Genomic DNA, 21,442 nt, shown 5'->3' with positions numbered 1-21,442 from the left:
CCCAATTCCCTTCTTGTGCAATCTAAGCTGTTGGTTGTCAAGTATAAACCCCTGAAAGATCTATGACCACTGTGCCTCAAAGACTACCTCTACCACTTACCCCAGAATATCAGTTATGAGTTACTGGAATGCTCTTGCTATCTATCTGCAAGGTAGAACTCCTCAGGACAGGTGGCAGAATTCTTGGTGGTTAACCCTGAGCTCTTGGAGTCATTCCTTGGGTCTGCCAGAGCACACGTTTGCAAAGATATTAGGAGGTAGTTAAAGATGCAGTTGTGCAATCTATTTCTTGGTTTTCAGGGTTACTTTCTGGGAAAGGCTGTATTATAACCAATGGATAAGAGTTGATAACCTTGCAGATAGGTCTTTCTTGTGTTCAAGTGATGTTTCTCGTTTTTAAATTCTTATAAACGTACCCACATATAAAACTCTATTATTGGCTTACAATAATTACACATTACTCTTGTATCTTTTAGTTATTAAAGAATCTCCATCTGATTCTCTCCATTTGAAAAAAATATATCCATTTATTTTAACTCCTAAAACTAATTGCATCTTTCTTCCCACTTTGTCAGTATTACGAATGCTGTAGAAGCACAGTCAGAATGCCATTATATTTACAACTACAGGGAACTCAAATCATGAGTACTGCACAATATTTACATAAAGATACCAGTCATCATGATGGCTGTTTATATGTCCTCAGCAATTAGAGCTTTGTTTAATTTACACACAGAAGAAGCAACAAATATCCCTCTAGCAAGATAATTAATGTCTAAGGCCTTTATTGACTACAATAAATTGCAAAATTCAATGCACAGAGAACAGGTCCACATAAAACTGGAAGAACATAATGACCTGGTTACATATAAGGCAATATTTTGTATTTTCCAGGAATTCAAGTTATTCTGTGGATTCAACAGCAACGAAAAATCTAAAGATAAGTTAACAGAAGACTGTGCTTATTTCAGTGATGGAAATAATACTAGCAAGGTACTCACACACATTCTGGCTCTTTTTATGAACGTACAACACTTCAGAAAATCCAAGTTCTTCAGAAAGGTGTATAATACAATAACCATACATTACTGCATGCCCAGCATCTCTCAGATTCAACTACTACACAGCTAATGTCAGTCATATACTTCTGAGTTTCACATCATGTACATACTGTGATGACTGATATTTGTGTTTTGATGACTTTGAATCAATTCAAGGTTAAAATCTGTGAATTTCAGAAAATGCCCCATGACTGTGGGTGACTGATGCATTCTGTGTTTTGTTAAAGTATGAAGGTGAGCAACTGCAATGTTACAGTTGCCTGCTGCTCCCAGGACGTCCTTGTGATCATTTTGTAAGGGTTACCATGACGTGGTTGAATAAAATAAATATACTTGTGCAGGGTTTGTTAAAAAAAATTTTGTATGAGAACTTAACATGTAAAGAAGATTACTTCAAATGTAGCATTGTCAGGGTTAGCTGTAAAAAGATCTCAAATTGCCTAAGATTAATTTGTTTGATATTTAAATGTATATTGGGGGCAACTGCAACTAACTCTGAGCTATGGCACATTCCATTATGAATGGTAGTGAATTTATAATGGAATGGTATGGATGGTTTTTATAATCAGAAAAACACACTGACCTTAACACTACACAGGTGGAGCAGCATAATGACCCGGCAATTGTAAGCGCATCAATTCCTGGGGAAAAGTTCAATGAGATTAACTCAGCATGTATCCCAAAAGCAACATAAATGACAGAAAATACAGAACATTGTGTTTTCTACCAAAATATATCTTGCATATGCCAATATTTCATTTATTTATCTACATTTTTGATACTGAGTAATTCATATGTTAACTGTACATTCTTTCCTACTGAAGGATATTATTATGATACAGCAGACTTGGAGGCTACAACAGTGAATTATGCTTTTAAAAATTATTTAAATTAGGTATAATAAACTTTTCAGTCTATCGATGATTAAGCATCAGATTCCATTTAGCCCAAAAGGGAAATGAAACAAAACATCCAGCTAAGATACGACAAACACAGACTAGTACTGGCTCTTTAGGCATCATCATAAGAAATTGGTCAGATTGAAAGAGTTTTGATAGACAACAGTCAACCAGATTTCCATTTAAACCACCAATGTATTTGTAGTGGTGGTGCCAGGTGAGTTTCCATTGCAAAGGAAAATAATTTCAGTGCCCTGTACTTGCATTGACCTAGTATTAAACACAATTCAAAGGTACAAAAATCACAGCTGTGTTCTTTGTCAATATCGGGGTAGAGAATGATGACAAGGAACCTCTGCTCTTCCTGTAAACCATAAGCAGCTATTCACTTGAGTCTTAGGAAAACTTCAGAGAGAAATAATCATGAAATACTAAACTGTAAAGCCTTAGTCATACCATGGGTGAAATCCAGCTGTCATTACTCAGGCAAAATTCTTAAGGATTGCAGAATATCTCCCAATAAAATAAATATAACTTTCAAGAACTCACAGCACAAGAAAATTAGTAACATTTTAATTCAACCCTATATTTAATACTTAGTAATGGCCATTACATTTCATTTTGCAACTTTAATCAAGCCCCTCTGTTTCTCTTGCTTTTTATAGTTTCTTCATTTTATTACCATAGAAGCATATAGACATCTAGAAACATCCTCACAAAAAAGATAATAATTTCCCATAACTCTTAATCTGTGCATCTCGAGTCTGTCACCCTGCAAACTGAAATTCATATTTATCCCTACTTTTCCTCAGGGTGCTCAAGAATGACTCAGAAAGCTTGCCTAGGCAGAATAAAATGTCATAACAGCATGAACAAAAGAGCCTCGGCACACCAAATGTACCACCATAAAAATGTTAATTCAACAAATCACAAAAAAGAACAAGAGAAGGAAAACAAATGGAAAAAATAAGAATTCAGCAGGAAAACTACAGTCTGTAGACATCCTTAATTATAAAATAATTTCATTTGATTACATTCCACTTATATTAAAAAAAACTATCTGCAAAATATATAAAAGACATCAAATAGAACAGATAAAATAAGAAGAACTGATATTGCCCTGTCTTCTGCCTACTCTTCTAAAATGCCTTTCATTTTGAGGGATGTAACTCAATTTAGTCCAAAAGTTACATACATTCCATACAAATTTCATGTCCTCTCTTCTATTGAGGAAAATTATTTATAAAGGAAATAGAGTACCCCTAATTTAGAGAGAGATGTATTTACCACCCCAAAGGAGTTAATCCCACAGTATTTTAAATTTCCTGCATGCATAATTTTTTGTGGCTCTCATTTTGGGTCTTTGTCACACACTGCATCCCACATTTGGGCTCTGGCATTCTGAGAGGTATGTTTCTACTGTGCTTGTGTGGTTCATCCCTTTTCCCCACCTTGTCTTTCTTTCTAGTTTGGAAACTTTTCAGGGCTAGAACAGTGTTTTCTTATGTGCCTGTACAACATCTCACACATTTGGGGGCACAACTCTAATATAAATTATTAAAGATAATATTAATACAGGGCTAGATTGTGACATTACAATCCTATCCATAGGAAGCGTGGTGCACTGGTGTGCTGCCCCTGCAACAGCCTGGGAAGGAGATATCCACACTGCTCTGGGGAAGGAGAAAATTACATTAGGTCTATTCTTAGCACAGTGTACACTCCCTGAAATGTAAGCATAGCTTCACTACCAGGAACGTTGGAGGGGGGAGAATCATGACTCTGCTCCCTCCTTGCCCCCTCCTACCTACCTGTGTGAGGAGGGTTGTAGCCTCTCTGTAGAACTTGCTACCCCTCTAGCACGGAAAGCACTGATGCAAGACAGTTAAAGAGGAGGAGGGGGGCTATGCCCTTTACTAACTTCTAATGGCATGTAGTATGAGCCACAGCCTGGCCTATAAATGATGTACATCTGGCATAGGACCAGTCCTGCAAAATGCTTCATGTGAATTAAGTTAACGGGAGTTGAGTGTACATAGCACTGTGTAGGATTGGGCTCCTGGTGTTAACTGAAGGAGCCGAGTAATATCAGCATGTTCTACACACAGAAAACCACCGAATTTCTGTTGTCTATGGTGAAGGTTAAAAAGAAAGCAAGCACTGATCTCCTATATCAATCAGATTTTGGCATATCTTATAAGAAACAGAAAGAATGCATATTCACTATCCACACTCCTCCTATGTGAGTTTTACTGGCTATAGTCCTAGCTGGAAATAGACATTAGATTGCTCTAACCTAAGGCAGAGCCAAGGCAGAGGTGAAGCTGGACAAAGAATCCAGGATGTATAACCCGCTCCCTGACACCCCATCTCCCTACTGTGCTGTGCAGACCTTGGCTGCATCAGATAATCTGACCGTGAGGTCTTAAAATTAATCAGTTATCTTCCCTCACCCCTCAAAATGTCTCTGAGCCAAGTGCTTACATGTCTCTAAGGCTGAAAGGGGAAGAAGCCTTTACCAGAGAAAACTGATATATGTTATTGCCAACACTACATGTTGTGTGCAAGCTACCGCAGCTGGTATGCATCTCTTTGTTCTTGATGAGATATGATAAGTTCTCATGTCCAAAATGTTTAACCTGTCCAATTTTGGATGGAAAGAAAATCTCTTACTTATTTTTGGTATTACTAAGACCCCTGTCTCCAAAGCCCCATTAGATGGTGTGTGGCGGTGTTGCATTCCAGTGGCCCAACTTGTTCTGGATCCTGTATGCGTATGTAAAGGTTTACAGGCTCATTTGCTCTTCAAGAGAGAAGGCATGGATCTACCCATCCTCAGGTTTTAGCAGTGCTATAGCAGCAGCTTGTCAGGGGAAAATGGCGTCCTAGATATCTAGACCTACACAGGGATGAATTTAAATCTAAATGAGCCTGGATCCACCAACAATTTGAGTTTTCCAAGACAGATTCTTCCTCTCACCCTAAATTCCCCAACACAGTCTCCCTCCAAGCTCTCCTAGAGTGATTGTTGTATTCCTCCCATTACTGAGCCCATGATTCCTGCCAAGCGAGGTAGTGCCACTCACTGCACTGCTCTGCCTCTAACACACTGGTGCCTTTGAATCCTTTCTGACTGTGGGGTCAGGACTGGAAGAATCCTCCCTTATTTACACTCTTAGCTTATTCAAGATTGAAGCTAGATGTCCTCTTTTCACTGGCTTTCTGGTCAGCTCAGAGAAGTGGAGGCAGGTCATTTAATATCAGTCGTTTTAATATCAGAAAATGGTGATGAGGGGATATCAATGAGAGTATATTTTCACAAAATGAAAATGGTCAGAAATCTAGAAATATAGGCATAACCCCCCATGGGGTTTACCTTGGCTTCCATGGTGTCTCTGTGCCATTCACTCGGGCAGGGACACTGAGGATTGCCAAGGAAACCCTGGGAAGTCGAACACTGCCCCAGGAAATAGCGTGCCCAAGGGCAGGCTCAGCATCTTAGTTGCCTCATAAAAAAAAGGAAGAGAGGGAAGATGCTAGTTCGAGCAGAAGAGGCCTCTGCCAGCTCAGAGGAGTTAATGCAGCATGTGCCTGGATGCCCACCAGCACTCCTGCTCTGTGGAGGAAGCAGAGAGAGACAGAAGGATTAAAGTGAAGAAGATTGGCAGGTTAAGCCTGGAGAAACTGAGCTACCCAAACCAATGAGGAAGGTTCTCGGGATAGGCTGCTGGGAGAGTTGATGAAGAGAGAAGAGCCATGTTGGAAGAAGAGAGAGGAGTCCTCCACTGAAAGAGGACATGCTTTTTGGTGAGGTTGGGAGTCCCAGGTCTGAATACAGGATCATTCCTGAAAATTGGCCTCTGAGGACTTGGCAGCAGTATCCCTAAGTTTGTTCTGGTCCCTTTTCATGGTAGCTCTCACTTTACAGGTTTCAGCTGAGAAAGCTCCCAACCAATTTAGGAATAGATTAGTCCTCGGTAACTAAAACATTTACCACAGGGCAAGAAATATTCCTGTTGTTAGAGCAGGGTGTTCCTGCTTGTTTTGACCTACAGTTAGGTCTTATCAAATAAGAAGTAAGGATTTAGGATTTTTAGAATTATGTTTATATTGTCTGTGCCTGTTCCCTGAGTTTCCTCGAAGGCCGAAGCAGTATGATTTTAGTAGTGAAAAATTCTACATGATGAGCGTAAGATAGCGTGGACCTCATCCAAAACTATCAGACCTCTCTTACAGCTGCTAAGGGAATCAGGCTCTAAACCAGAGGATCATCCATGTCATGGGTTTGTGACCGCATCAACCCTTAGTTTGGTAGTCAGGGATATTGTTTGGAAGACACCTATGAACTGACTATGTCCTAAAGTGGTTGGATAATTTTCTGTCTGCTATTACTGAATAAACAGCTCTCACCAGCCAGCCAGGGCTCCAACGTAGTACACATTCCAACAGGCTATTATAGCCTTATTCCCCTCTGATGTAAGTCGGAGGTTGGGCACCAGAGACTCTAAGAGTATTTGTTTGCATCGTTAATTAATATTTATAATTTGTTTGATACAATTACCTTGTCTGATTTACTGTATGTCCCCATGTTATTCCCTGGAAGTCTATCAGCCGCGTGGCTGCGTCAGGGTTAGAGGGTAGTTAGAATTTTTTCCTTTCAAGGAGCACCACTGGTACTTTTGCCAGGAAGGAGTGTGGGAGGTGGAGGTATCGCCAAGTACTTGTGTATCGGAATAATACAAAGAAAACACTCAACTGATGCTGGAGGCGGGATCCAGAAGAACCCAGGTCTGTCCATCAAACCCATAAGAAGAATGTCACCAGAGAAGGTAACTGGGTAGAATAGGGGTGTTACACAGGGAAAGATTTTTTATTTACCGTAATACACCTTTAAACTGCTCTGGCAATATAGAAAGACCTTAATGTGGGTATCACTGTAATTCAGAGTGATGTAACCAGGCCTTCTCATAAATGACCATTAGGCCTATGCATTTTTGTCACTGCCAAGAATCTGCTTCATCCTGAACTATCAGAAGATTCACTGTACACTTATAAATAGTGGTATATCTCAAAGCATCGTAAATATCTTTCTAAACATTAATAAAGGAAGCCTTATGCAAACTGCAACTAGATAAATATTACTATCCCCATTTTACGAACTAAGAAACAGAAGTTAGTGGACCTGCAGTTTCAAAAATGTCCACAAAATCTGGGTGTTCAATTTACACTTGGGACTTGATTTTCAGAGGTGTCGTGTACCTGAAGTTATGAATGGCTTCAGCTGACACAATGGTTCCAGTCTGTAGGTCTTTAGTTTGTAAAGTCTGTTTGGGCTGCAACCATATCTTTGTCTGTGTTTGTACAGCACCCTGCACACTGACAGTTCTCAATACAAACTAAAGTAATAGTAATATGAATTATTATATATGTAAGAAAAGGCTTAATTGGAGTTGCTGTGAGAATCTACACTCCTGTTTATTTTTTATTTGCATGTTTTTTGTTTTGTATTTCATGTGTGAATTTAATGTTGGGGAAAGGAGCCAGAGTGAAATCCCCAAAAACAAAAGCCCTATGCTTAGCCACAGAACAATTACAAGAATGGCAGCACAAGCTTCCCCACACTGCTCTACTAGTGTGTCTCAGTGCTGAAATGGACAGAGACCCCAGACCACATTTTGCTTGATAGGGTAGCTAAATATATAGGTACCAGGTCTTCACCTGATATAAATTATCATAGCACCATTGATTTAAATGGAGCAATCACAGTTTACACCAGCTAAAGATTTGGCCTCAAGTCTTTGGTCCCTCTTCCAAAAAGTGCCAGTTTTGATTTTTCTTGTAATGTAGATATTCGACTACCAGAAAAGGGACGACTGAGACAAAAACTTTTTAATACAGGCCACCACTTGTTCCTGAAATAGGTGGGATCTGAACTGTGACCTACGTCTGCTAGCCTGGACCCATTTTGGGCACTAATGGGTAACCCATCAGTGAGAACAATTTCATTGGCACTCCATGTTAGGCATATGTCAGGTAATCATCATCATGATGGATGCAGATGCTGGAAGTGGTGCAGTTTTTCTATATCATGTAATGTTTAACCATTACTGGGCATTCAGTCCAAAACAATCATAAAATCACAAAAAGGGCCATAAACTTATAGAACCATAATTTAATTTTGACCAACATTGGCAGAAATCTACTAAATACAACTGATAATGCAACTGCATGCTCAAAAAAGTACTGTTTAGGAAAGTTTGGGACATACTTAGTCCCAAGTGATATATTTTATGCATTTTCCCATTCTCTTTTGCCATCAGATATAGCAAAAGCCTGTAGTCACACAACAGTATGAGCTTGTTTGTACCATGCAATACATCAAATTATTTGTCAATATTTGTAGAATGGACTGATTTGAGAAAAGTTTTTCTGAGTGCTATTTTTATGAAGCTATGCAGATAAGACGACTCTGCCTCCTAATTATTGTTTCTGTGTTTAAAATGCTCTAGCAGACTTCATGAACAGCACCTAATCACTCTAGCAGCTCAGGGACACTTATGTTACCAAGGGAAAAAACTGTTCAGATACATTTCTGTTCTGGGAAAACTACTAATGGATTACATAGCAGCAAAAAAGAGATGATGCCAAGTCCATGGAGCCTGATGCATTTGCAGAGGTGATTCCATTTGACTTTCAGTGTGGTCATGTGAATTATGCTAAATGGGGTTGTGTGAATATAGACTTCTGGAGGAAGTTAGAAAAATGTCATTGCTGACTTATGCCGAGCACATATCTGGTGGTCATCACTAGTGTGTAGATGCTGGAAGTGATGCAATTCTTCTATATCTCATAATCAATGCAAAAATGTTATTGGGTATTATGATAGGACTTAAGTCCCATCACCTACAAGGCTAATGAAAGCTCAATCAGTCATGCTGTGCACCTGAGGAGATAATTAACTAACTGGCTCCTGGCTGCGGGTGTGGTGTGGTGTGGTGTGGGGGAGAGTTAATCTGGCAGGTAGACTATAAATGATCAATAGTAAATGTATACCTGTTAGCAAACTGAACATTTACCAAAAACAAATAATGGAGTCTAAGACAGAACAAGCTGTATACATTAAGCAAAAGAATGCTAGTTAAACTGCTACATCCATCTCCCCAAAAAAAGAACTGATGTCTGCATCACTCCTCTTGAAGTCCCATAAAAGCTGGATATTGTATTTGCAACTTTAATTTCGGAGTGTCTGGGCAAGCAACTTTTTGTCAGAGCAGCAAGTGCAGACGAAGGCAGTGAAAATAAGACATGGACTAATAAGGGGTATGACAGTGATACAGTAAACTACTATGGTATCTTGTATTAAAGCAGAATGTTAAAGCTATTAGACTTCAAACAGGAAAAGGTACAAGATGGACAACTTTATTTAGCGCTGCCTAAATGCCATTACTTCTCTCTGACTGCAATGAAGCGGGAAGCTTGTACTTGTAAGGCAGTCTGCTTCAGGTATAATAAATTATTGCTTCATTTCTCTGGAGCTGGCAATCTCCTCAACTTATCTGATGAACTGTGGCACAAGAACACCCAAGTATCTATTAGCAGCACAAAGACCATGCTACACCCCTTGCTCAGTGCTATGATTGGTATCTGCAGCCTACAAGTTTGCATTTATTGTTTACAAAAAAATAAAAGAGAGAGAGGTAGAGAGAAATTGAGAGAAAAGCTTCCAATCAGTACAGATAAAATGCAAGAAAGCTCCTGTCCAAATTTACTGTTACTAAGGTTTTTTTCTCGTCCCTAAAACACTCAATGCTTCCTGTTTGTACAAAATCTCGTCCTTACATTTCCAGTGCCCCATTGTCATGACACTTAACCACTTCACTGCTGCTGACTTTAGCAGACAGAACCTAACATAGTAAGAATGTTACTACTATTTCAATGGAAACATTCTGTGCCCCACTTTGAGTAATAAAGCCTTTAACTGGTCATTCACATACTAATTCTGAACAACAAATTTGTTTAAAAAATTAAGACTTTTAACTCAAATGCTATTTTGGACAGAATTTCAGAATTTGGACCTATTTCAAAGGATTTGACAAGCTATGGGTCAGATTCTCTGCTCAAGGTTGTGACATGATAATTTTGTTCATTGGTTTCTGACATTCGTATAAACACATAGTCTAAGGTTTGCAGCACAGTAAACACTAGTAGTCAATATCACTTGTGTTGCTCCATTCACTTCTTCAAGACAGCTTGTGTATGGCTAATATTAAAGGATGATACAAAAATGAACAAATGCTTCCAAAAAAAGGAAGCCCTATGCTGGGAAAAAATACCACACCAGGAATCTTAGCTGACTGATTGCCTCCACTCTGTTCTGTATAAAAAAGGTCTCTGAGTTATTGTGCCACACAGAACATCCTTAGTGGACGTGAAAGATTGACAACCCAGTGCCACCTCTGCCAGCTGTAAATAATAGAAAAATCTAGAGAAGCTGAAACTTTCTTTATTGTTTATGTGAAAGACAATTGTGTTATGGAAGTGGGATCTTTTAGCCAAATTCTGTCCTGATTTATAGCCCATGATATCCTGCCTATCTATTCCTCACATCTAGCCCCCAGCTTAAAATTTTCATGCTATGGGGATTTCACAGTCAGCAATACAGGGGCTGAATTCACCCCTAATTATTTGTATTTTTCTAAGATGCTATGTAAATGTGTAGTATGATAAGTGATGTTTAATACAATAACAATAAGAATAAATAATGGTAACCTCTGTGTCTCACATTCCCAATCTACCTAATGGAGAGAATGGCACAGACTTCTTTATTTTATAGGGATGTTGTTATATCTAATCAGGAATTTTCTATCAAAATGATTTTTCAATGGAAAATGTACTTTCTACCAAGTCAAAATTTGCCAAGTAAAAATTTCAGTTTTGCCAATTTTCTTTTATTTTCGATGGGGAAAATTAATTTTGTTGTTGTTGTTGTTTCAGATCAGTTTGACTGAAATTGAATACTTTCAGTGTGTTGAACAAAAATTTTCATTTTGAGTCAGTTTGACATTAAACTGCATCTGCTGATTTTCATTTAGCTCTAGGCATTATGAGAATTAAACTTTAAATAGTGCTTTGAGGCTCTAAAGCACTATATAAATTCTAAGCACTATTAATATATTCAAATGATCAAATCAATTGGTAATAAATACAATTAGTCAAGCGAGGATGAACTTTTTATGTGAAGTTTCATCCCACAGAAAAATTCTGTCACTGATGTATGACTCCCTGGCCCACTTCTAAAAACAGGCTGTAGAATAAGAGCCAATACAAGTTCTAGTAGCATAACCTAAACTTAGTATTGAGAAATAGAGATTTCCCCAAAGTGCATTACATTCACTTGAAGTCCTACATTTCAAGGCCTTCTTCAAGGAAAATATTTACGCTATTTAGGGGGTTTCTTTTGATGGAACAACAGAGGGTCCTGTGACACTTTTAAAACTAGCAGATGTATTGGAGCATAAGCTTTCGTGGGTGAATACCCACTTTGTCAGATTCATGTAATGGAAATTTCCAGAGGCAGGTATAAATATGCAGGCAAGAATCAGTCTAGAGATAACAAGGTTAGTTCAATCAGGGAGGATGAGGTCCTCTGCTAGCAGTTGAGGTGTGAATACCAAGAGAGGAGAAACTGCTTTTGTAGTTGGCTAGCCATTCACAGTCTTTGTTTAATCCTGAGCTGATGGTGTCAAATTTGCAAATGAACTGAAGTTCAGCAGTTTCTCTTGATGGAACATATATTTAAATAATCCTGCCTAATTAAGCCATCTATTAGCAGTTAAAGTTCATGTCCTATGTCTATGCTGCTTGGACAGCAGACACAACAAAGTAAGTAGCCCCATGACACAGAAGTAGTTTATGGCTTCAAGTTCTTTCTAAAAGGATAGACTTACCTATGGATACATGAACTGTTTCAATATCATAAAGACTGACATGAACTTTTGCTCGTATTTTGAGCAAAATGCTTAAGACAGAGCAGTTTGGCAAATGTTACCTTCACCAATTTTCTTAAGCACATGTGTAAACATTTGTAGGATTGGGACTGTCCCCTTGCCCCCATTGTTACAGTAATAGGGTAAAATAGCATTTTTCTCTGAAGTGGATTAGTGTCCATTTGGAGTGAATACATTTGTGTCCTCCTGAAGTGCAGTAAGATGGTGGGTCAATCTAGATTTACAGCAGAGGAAGGGGAGAAGTTTGTGGTTTAAAAAATTTTATTGTCCTGTTCTATAATCCTAAACACAAGATGTGATCATTACTGAAGATTAGCCAGCACTGGAACTATTTATATAACAACCAACCCACTCAAACTGTGGACAGCTGGATAGACTACAATAATTTTCCGCACTCTAGAAATACATGGATAGGTTAGATAAAATGGATCACACAGACAGACAGACAGAATGGGACCCAGATCCAAACTATCCTGATTTGGGATTTGCTAATATCAGCTAATGAGACTTTGTAACTCCAAAACCATCTTTCTTTTTGCCCATATCTAGTACTCACTTAATTGTTATAGAAAATTAATTTAGTATCAAGAGAGTTTTAAGTATCAGAGGGGTAGCCGTGTTAGTCTGCATCTGTAAAAGCAGCAAAGAATCCTGTGGCACCTTATAGACTAACAGACGTTTTGGAGCATGAGCTTTCATGGGTGAATACCCACTTCGTCAGATGCATGTCTGTCTAAAACAAGAGAGTTTTAATTACTCTGGTTGTGAATGCCAAAATACATTGACTTGGGCTTTCATGAACACTTCAGAAAGTAGAACAGAATAGGATGGGATTAACTGATCAATCAATTAGTGTCTTTTAAAAAAAGCATAGGAGTCCGAGCTAGATGATTCTGTGGTGGAATTCAGCATTATAAAATAAAACAAAGGTGCTCTGGGGGCTTATGAAAGTGCTGGAAAAAAAAATCAGATCATGAAGGTTATACATGGGATACCATGGCCAAACCTGTTCTGTGGATAAACAAAGAACTTCACTTTCCAGGCTTGTCAACCCAGCAATTCCCCTGAATGGTAGTTTCCCACAAAAAGACCATTTAATTTTTTTAGAGGGACGGGGGCTGATTCAGACAGGTACAGAAGACCTCTGGTTCTTAATGTTCACAGGAACCAGCTAAGTTACTAGTGTGATTTTTCTGTTGATGCTTTAGTACCACATGGTGCACAGTACAAACTGCTTTCTTCTGACTAATTCGTGGTGGCAATAAGTTGGGCCTCTAGGGCAGGGGTGGGCAAACTTTTTGGCCCGAGGGCTACATCGGGAAATAGAAACTGTATGGAGGGCCATGAATGCTTCACAAAATTGGGGATAGGGTGTGGGAGGGGATGTGGGCTCTGGAGTGGGGCTGAGGATGAGAGCTTTGGGGTGCAGGAAAGTGCTCCAGGTTGGGATCAAGGGGTTTTGAGAGTGGGAGAGGGATCAGGACTGGGGCAGGGGGTTGGAGTGACGCGGCTCGGCCCTGTCCCTGAACCCCAGCCCCTGAACCTATGCCCCGGCTGGAGCGGGACCGAGCCACATGATGCAGTCCCCAACCCAGCGCCACGGCCAAAGTGGGGTTAAGCCGCGTGGTACGGCCCTCGACCCAGTGCCCTGGCCAGAGCGGGGTCGAGCCACTTGGTGCGGCTCAGGGGCCAGCTTAAAACAACTCACAGGCCGAATCCCCCCCCATGGGCTGTAGTTTGCCCACCCCTGCTCTAGGAGTATGTCTACACTGCAATTAAACACACAAGCCTGGACACCTACACTGCAGTTTTACAGCCCTGCAACCCAAGCCCCGGAGCCTGAGTCAGCTGACACAGGCCAGCCAAGGGTATTTAATTGCAGTGCAGAAATTCCCCAAGGAGGAGTTAATAATTTGGACCTGCTGGGGAATCAGGCTTTTGTGTGGCCCTGGCTGGTGTGTATCATGTTACTACATATATGAACATCCCAGTGAGAACCAAGGTGCATAAAATGAGCATTTTCATGCTAAATACCAATCTGAACATTATAGTTTGGGATTTGGATGTCCTGTGAAGGCACCTTTGTTTGGCAATTGGGCTGTGCAGATATAAGAGAAGTGACTTTTCTAGTGCAGAAGACTTTCAAAGAATTATAGGTTATTAAAAAGGGAAGAGAAAAATAATTAAAGTATTCAGATAAACCTCAGCCACAAAAGAAAAGACACATTTTCCCCTCCTCTCCCAGCTGCCCTGTTTCTCATAATTTCTTCAGAATACAAGAAGAAATCAAATCAAATGATCAATCCATGAGCGGTTCACTGAATCGTCTCTCTGTGGAAGATGGAAGTTGTCGTCAGATTTTGGATCAGCACAGTATGACCAACATCAACATGACAAAGTATTCCAAGGAGAATTTTCTAGTGCTGTGATTAAACGGGTAGTGGAGGCATGTAGGGCTTTAAGAACAAGGTATACACAACAATAGAAAAGTAAGATTTATTTTCTCTAAGGTTAAAAAAGTGACAACCATTCCCCTTCATTCCTTCCTTTGTGGACGTTATTAAAGGCAGAATGAGGACATCCTCATGAGGGCAGAAAACTAAGCAGACAAGAAATAACATTTTATAAAAGGCAACACAGTAAAGCTGATATTTATATGCTTGAAGTAGATATGATCTGAGCATCCATATCAAAGGACCTAGTCACTTTGTGATGAGGTTTAGAGAGCCCACACTAAGGTTAAAGGAACAGTAGGACAGTATTGGGTCAAGAAGGCCATGCTCTTCAGCAGTTGCCAGGCATTCTCCCTGTAGAAGACCATCTTAAAAGGCGGCTCTGGCAGGCAGACTAGGGGAGAGTGAAGGAGAGACTATCTGCAAGAAGAAAGAGAGGCGGTAGCTGCTGAAGCAGAGCAATCTACAGGGGAACACTGAGATTGTGAGTAAGACTTGGCTGGCAGACCAAAGTCCTGCTCTTTTTCCTCCCTTCTTCCTGACTGTGGGAGAACAACTGGACCTTGGGAATGAGGTGGGAAGCCGCCCACCAATCCTAAGTGGGGCTCTAAATTATTGAGACTGTGCAAAGAGAAAGCTGGGGCTACAGCCCAAACTGAAGAGAAAACAAGGAAGGTAGGAAGCAGCCCAGGGGAGGCTAGGTTGGAGCAGCAGTTAGAAGGGACTGACCCATCCCTGGCCTCTCCCCACTTGGGTCCTGTGCCAGGACTTGGTGGAGAGGGAGAGGTCCCTCTATCCTTCCCTCCTCCCACTAGTCGCCTGAGAGATCCTGGAGGCGGTGGGGGGCATGATAAACGAGGTATTGGCTGCTAGGCCCCCCAGACTGCCCAGAAGAGTTGCCCCAAGATTCGGAAAGTCTGTTTGGCCATGGCCTGACCACTAGGACTATCGGTCCCAGAGTGATGCCTGCTACACATCTGAGAAAATTATTTATTTTCAAGGAAATGTTCAGATCTAAAGATGGGGCTTCAGTGAGAAAATAGGAAGTAGCATAGGACACTCTTCAAATATAGCTATCCCCTATCTTCTTGCTTTTTGTAGATACAAAACTGTAGTAAATATCTTTTTCTGTAGGTAAAATATTGAAATTTAATCTATGCAAGGTCACATTGGCTGTCTTTCTCTAGAGTATCTAAATGGCTGTGACTATATAATCTGGAAGACATTGACTATATCAGAGACAGAAAATCAACTGATATTTAAAGTGAATTCTTTTCTCAGGCTAGCTGACCCAGCAGAACAGTTGTTTGGATAGACCCTGTAAATAATAAAGTGTAGGACTGAATTTTGCCATTGACTTCAATAGGCCAGGATTTCACCCTGTTGACTAAATGCTCCTTAATATTAGTCGAATTAGACAGCAGCTCATTTTAGAGATAAAAAATAAATCACAGTCAAGTCTTATTCCTAAAAGCAGGACAGAGGTTAGAAGGAAATGTAACATCCTTGAGAGATGGATAGTTCTTTATCCGTTAGATACAGAACTTTCTCATACAAGTGAGTCCTAGAGGTAATAAAAGAAGAATATTAAATCTCAGGGGTGTGTATTTCATCTCATTTCCCATGCAGTCAATTTCTCACAGGACAGAAAAACAAAGCAAGATCCAATAAGGCACAGAACACTTTCTGGAGATAGAGAAGTGGAGTCTCCTTCACAATTTATATATACACACTACATAGGATCACATTTTATTATTTGTGTAACCCTGAGGAGTTCAGGGAGAGTCTGAGCACTGTTGGCTCAGAAAAGTCTAAACAAACATATAATGTAATTCAGATTTCACAAAGAAACTCTAATCAATTCCCACCACAGGTTCTCCAGGGGACTGTTTAACATCACTATATATATAGGAAACATACAATACTGCCATGGACCAATAAGATGATGTTACTAAAGATTCAAAAGATTTTCTTACAAATATGTGGCCCAGTCCCTCAATCGTCACTATCCCTTGAATTACTGGTTCCAAGAGAGTTCACCAAGGTTCTGGTATGGGTAGTGGCTCAGTTAAGGGGAGTATATTTATACCTCTTTATGGATGACATTCTGGTCAGAGCAGCTTGAAAAGACATACAGGTTTTTAACCAATAAGAAAGAGAAATTTTGTATCAGCCTAGAAACCATATCACTGTGAAGCAGAAATAAATACTACACAGAAAAAAATTTCCTTAAGAAAAGAAAGATTTCTAAAGATTGCAGTACTGCCATTCTGCCTGCATGTTTTCAACTTCTAATAATTGCGGGTCCGGGCGCAATTTCCCTCATGTTATTCCACTGACATTTTCTCTCATTTGTTCTCCAAGTATTTAATTCTGAACACTGCATCCTCTCTCTCTCTCTCTCTCACACACCTCTTTCTAGCAGCACCCCATATCCACAATGTTTGAGGGTCACCATGTTTCATTCCACCAGGAAGGGGCTTCAAAGACTGGTGATCTAGAGGCAATAATTTGAGAATGACTATTCTATCTGCGTTCTGTATACTCAAGATGGATTATCCACTTGACCACTGTTAAAATTCCCTCCATCTCAGTTGCATGGCCAAAATTAAGCATCTTAACTATTCATAAAGATCAATGGTAGTACTTAGGGCAAGGTTGTGACTTGCAGGGGTGCAGCCTTCCTGGTCTGTGTTCTGTGGGATACGGCAGCCTCTACAGAGATGCTACTCCCTTCTCCCATGTAGGTTGGCAGGCAGTGGCCAGATAGGAGTAGGCAATGGGCAGAACCCCAGGACACCAGCTGAGCCAGCACAGGGGAAAAAAATGTTCTGTTACTGGAATAAGCCAGGAAGAAGAAACCAGAGGAGGAACTGTGACTGTTCAAATCAGTTTCTTTTCTTAGACTGTTCCAGGGGCAGTGCATCTAAATGCTACCTCTCATCCACCTAAGATTATAATTTAGCCCTTAGTCTCTAACACTGATAAATAAAAGTTTTTGTTTGTTTGTTTCATTTAAAAATGGTATTCAGAAAACTAATCATCCAGTTACCCAATATTTACCTATTCATGTATTTTATTGTTTTTTTGTCTTTCAAGTCTGTCACATCTAAGTTTCACGTGACATGCCAATACTATTTTGGACTATCATAACTTCTAGTGGATTCCATTGTACACACAGGGTTTATGTGTTTGCTTATTTTTAAATTGATGGAACTTCAATAAATATTTTGATTTAAAGAACAACTCTGATGCATTCTTTTGTGTGTTAAATTACTGATTAAAGTAATAGGATCAGTATTCAAGCTGATGCCAAAATTTCTCAGAGCAGAGCTGCCAAACACAACAGAAGAGTATTACACTATTAGAAAAAAACTGGTTCACAGAAACACAGTTCTCCTTTACCTCTTATAAAAACAGGCAGGAGTTAATCCCCTTTTAATCATGTTACTGATTAGACAAGTTAGTTTCCAGTTCTGTTTTATTCTTAATTTCTTTCTACATCTCATTTTAGCATACTACAGCATCGTGTTTATAGTACATTGAGAAACAAAATGTATGGACAAATAATGTCTATTGACATTCTAATTTTCAACATGGGTGTGGAACATGTAACTATATAGCAAATCACGGTGTGTAACTATCCCACTAAAAATCATTAGAAACCAGTGCAATTGTAACTAGGTTCACAATAGACAAAATGCATTTCCTTTTAAAGGGATAGTACCAAGCACTTTAGGTTTTTTAACACTTTGTGATGGAGACCCTCTGGTTGGTTAATGATAAAATGTTCATGAGTGCCACATTAGTCCTTTCTTGGAGTTTTCTGTTTCATGCTTTCAAGAAAGCTTGAAGAATTTTCTTGGAAAATAAATAAAAAATAAAATGCAGTTATCACCTCAAAGGAGGGAAGGATAGCTCAGTGGTTTGAGCATTGGCCTGCTAAACCCAGTGTTGTGAGTTCAGTCCTTGAGAGGCCTGTTTAGGGATCACACTCCAACAAGATGGAACCAGGGCCAGCGCTTCCATTGAGGCGAACTAGGCAATCGCCTAGGGAGCCAGGATTTTCGAGGGGCGGCATTTTGCCTGCGGGGGGTGGCAGGCGGCTCCGGTGGACTTGCCACAGTCGTGCCTGTGGAGGGTCCGTTGGTCTGCGGCTCCGGTGGAGCTGCCGCAGGCATGCCTGCGGATGGTCCACTGGTCCCATGCGGCTCCAGTGGACCTCCCGCAGGTACAGCTGTGGCAGCTCCACCGGAGCCGCGGACCAACGGACCCCTCCACAGAAATGGCTACGGCAGCTCCACCGGAGCCACGGGAGCGCTGCGCGGGGTGGCGAAATGGCTGTGCGCCTAGGGTGTGAAAAACTCTAGCGCCGGTCCTGGATGGGACCATCTATGGCATCAGCAACAGATTTGCTTTAATGTTGTTTGGCTAGGAATCTGGGGCAAAAAAATCTGGGCTTGTTGTACTAACTAATGACAGGTGACACAAAAATAGCACTTCCTGAACCTTCATCCACAACTCAAACCAAACTAAGCCTTTTTTGAGGTTTCATAAAATTCAAATAATTCTTTTTATCCTCACATATCTGACTGTCTAGGTATTCCTCACACATCTGCCATCTGCATCATTGCACTGTTGGTGTTTGTTTGGAGACCTGAAATGATTTACCAACATACAGTACAACAAGAAAGATTGCTCTTGCCATATTTCCAGGTGAACCTAAGGAAATACCAGAAATCATAAGAAAATGTTTCTTCTTTTCTTACATTTACAGAACCAAGAGTTTCTGACAGTTACATGTAAGTATCAAAACTTCTGCATGCTCACCTGCACTGGATCCTTGAACTACTAATATAATCTAAAAGGTAAGAATTTTCTGTGAACATTTTGGAGGGAAATAAAAAAAATTCATTTTTCAGATTTTCTCTTCTTTCTCTACATTCCCTGTTCCCTTTTTGCCTCTTCCCCTTACTTTTCCTTTTGTACATTTTGCCATAATAAATTAACTATTTGTATTTATCAGGTATAAAGTCACACCTTTGATTATCTCTGCTAATGACATACCTTAGGTAAGTTTGCCACCTGTCCAGGTTTTCCAACGATTGTCTCTTTTTTGAGGTAGCTGTCCTGGGAAATCTGCAGTATACACTGCAAGCTGTCCAGTTTTATGGGCACAGGATCATCCCAGATGTCCTGGGTTTTTGTACCTCAGAGGTGGCAACCCTAACCTCAGGCCTCACCTGACAGGAACCAGGTTTAATTTTTCTCTGGTGGATCAGTAACTGGTTAAAAGACAGGAAACAAAGGGTAGGAATACATGGTCAGTTTTCAGAATGGAGAGAGGTAAATAGTGGTGTCCCCAAGGGATCTGTACTAGGACCAGTGCTATTCAACATATTCATAAATTATCTGGGAAAAGGGTTAAATAGTGAGATGGCAAAATTTGCAGACAATACAAAATTATTCAAGATAGTTAAGTTCAAAGCTGACTGCAAAGAGTTATAAAGGAATCGCACTAAACTGGGTGACTGGGCAACAAAATGGCAGATGAAATTCAAGGTTGATAAATGCAATGTAATGCATATTGGAAAACAATCCCAACTATATGTACAAAATGATGGGATTTAAATTAGCTACTACCACCCCAGAAAGAGAACTTGGACTCCTGGTGGATAGTTCTCTGAAACCATCCATTTAGTGATCAGCAGCAGTCAAAAAAGCTAACAGAATGTTAGAAACCATTAGGAAAGAAATAGATAAGAAGACAGAAAATATCATAATACCACTATATAAAGCCATGGTACACTCACAACTTGAATACTGCATGCAGTTCTAGTCACCCCATCTCAAAAAAGATATATTAGAATTGGAAAAGGTACAAAGAAGGGCAACAAAAATTATTAGGGGTATGGAACAGCTTCTGTATGTGGAGAGATTAAAAAGACTTGGACTTTTCAGCTTGGAAAAGAGATGACTACGACAGGGATATAACAGAGGTCTATAAAATCATGAATGGTGTGGAGAAAGTGAATAAGGAAGTGTTATTTACTCGTTCTCATAACACAAGTACCAGGGGTCACCCAATGAAATTCATAGGCAGAAAGTTTAAAACAAACAAAAGGAAGTGCTTCTTTACACTATGCACAGTCAGCCTGTGGAACTTGTTGTCAGTGGATGTTTGTGAAGGCCAAAAGTATAACTGGGTTCAAAAAAATAATTAGATAAGTTCATGAAGGATAGGTCATCGATGGTGATTAGCCAAGATAGTCTCTTTCTGATTGCCAGAAGTTGGGATAGGACAACAGGGAATGGATCACTGGATGATTGTCTGCTCTGTTAATTCTGTCATGTCATGTTCACTAATTACTAATGGAGACCAGAATCTTCTTGCCAGCTCCTCTGCATCATACTTCAAAGTTTCCTTCCTGCTCTGGACTTCCTACTATACCTGGGCTTACCAGGCCTTCTCATTAGAATCCCTGATTGATATTTTTGGCTCCTTGCCTCCAGTCACATCACGTGTCTGTTTCTTACTTTGGCAGACACTCTTTCACAGCTCTTTCCTAAATTTCACCCCAAACAGATATTTCACCACTTTGTGTCTTGTACTGTCTCACAGCTTATCTGCCCCTCTTAAACCTGCATGGCAGCACTCAGACCATCTCTCCAGCTGCATTAACAGCAGAATTTAGCAGATGCCTAACCGCGTAGCAATGCTTTTCCCTTTCAGTGACTATGTGGCCCTCTCAGTCCTGGAACCTATTTTTCCATGCACCCTTTGATTCTGCTCCTACCTCCCGTCACCTGAGGGAGAGGCAGTACCCCATCATGCATTTTATTTTAATGATTCTCATTCAAATGGGATACTGTCATGACACATATTCTAAGATCCAGAATAAACCCCCATGCTGAAAACTGAGCTTATTCAACTTCAGACAACACTTGGCCCCCAAAAGGAATTCTGTCCAACATCCATATTGACAAAAGAAGTTGGAAGTCACATGTTGAGACAGATAAAT

The 21,442-nt window shown here is 40.1% G+C and overlaps 1 protein-coding gene across 2 annotated transcripts in view; it reads right to left on the bottom strand.

Annotated features, from left to right (window-relative positions):
• HECW1 (HECT, C2 and WW domain containing E3 ubiquitin protein ligase 1) overlaps positions 1-21,442 on the bottom strand; it is a 385,797-nt gene that overhangs the window by 285,677 nt on the left and 78,678 nt on the right. Inside the window, exons 2-3 of one of the 2 annotated variants that reach the window (XM_050937655.1) lie at positions 19,488-19,705; positions 1,645-1,702 (exon numbers count right to left, since the gene is read on the bottom strand). In XM_050937655.1, the coding sequence (XP_050793612.1) occupies positions 1,645-1,671 (27 nt within the window). In that variant the 5' untranslated portion in view covers positions 1,672-1,702; positions 19,488-19,705. The remainder of the gene's footprint in view (positions 1-1,644; positions 1,703-19,487; positions 19,706-21,442) is intronic. The other variant, XM_050937656.1, reaches the window with a different exon arrangement.

The sequence above is a fragment of the Gopherus flavomarginatus genome, chromosome 2 (assembly GCF_025201925.1).
Source record: "Gopherus flavomarginatus isolate rGopFla2 chromosome 2, rGopFla2.mat.asm, whole genome shotgun sequence".
NCBI lineage: Eukaryota > Metazoa > Chordata > Testudines > Testudinidae > Gopherus > Gopherus flavomarginatus.
The sequence above is the reverse complement of the archived record's forward strand: the minus strand, read 5'-3'. Positions and strand labels throughout refer to the sequence as shown.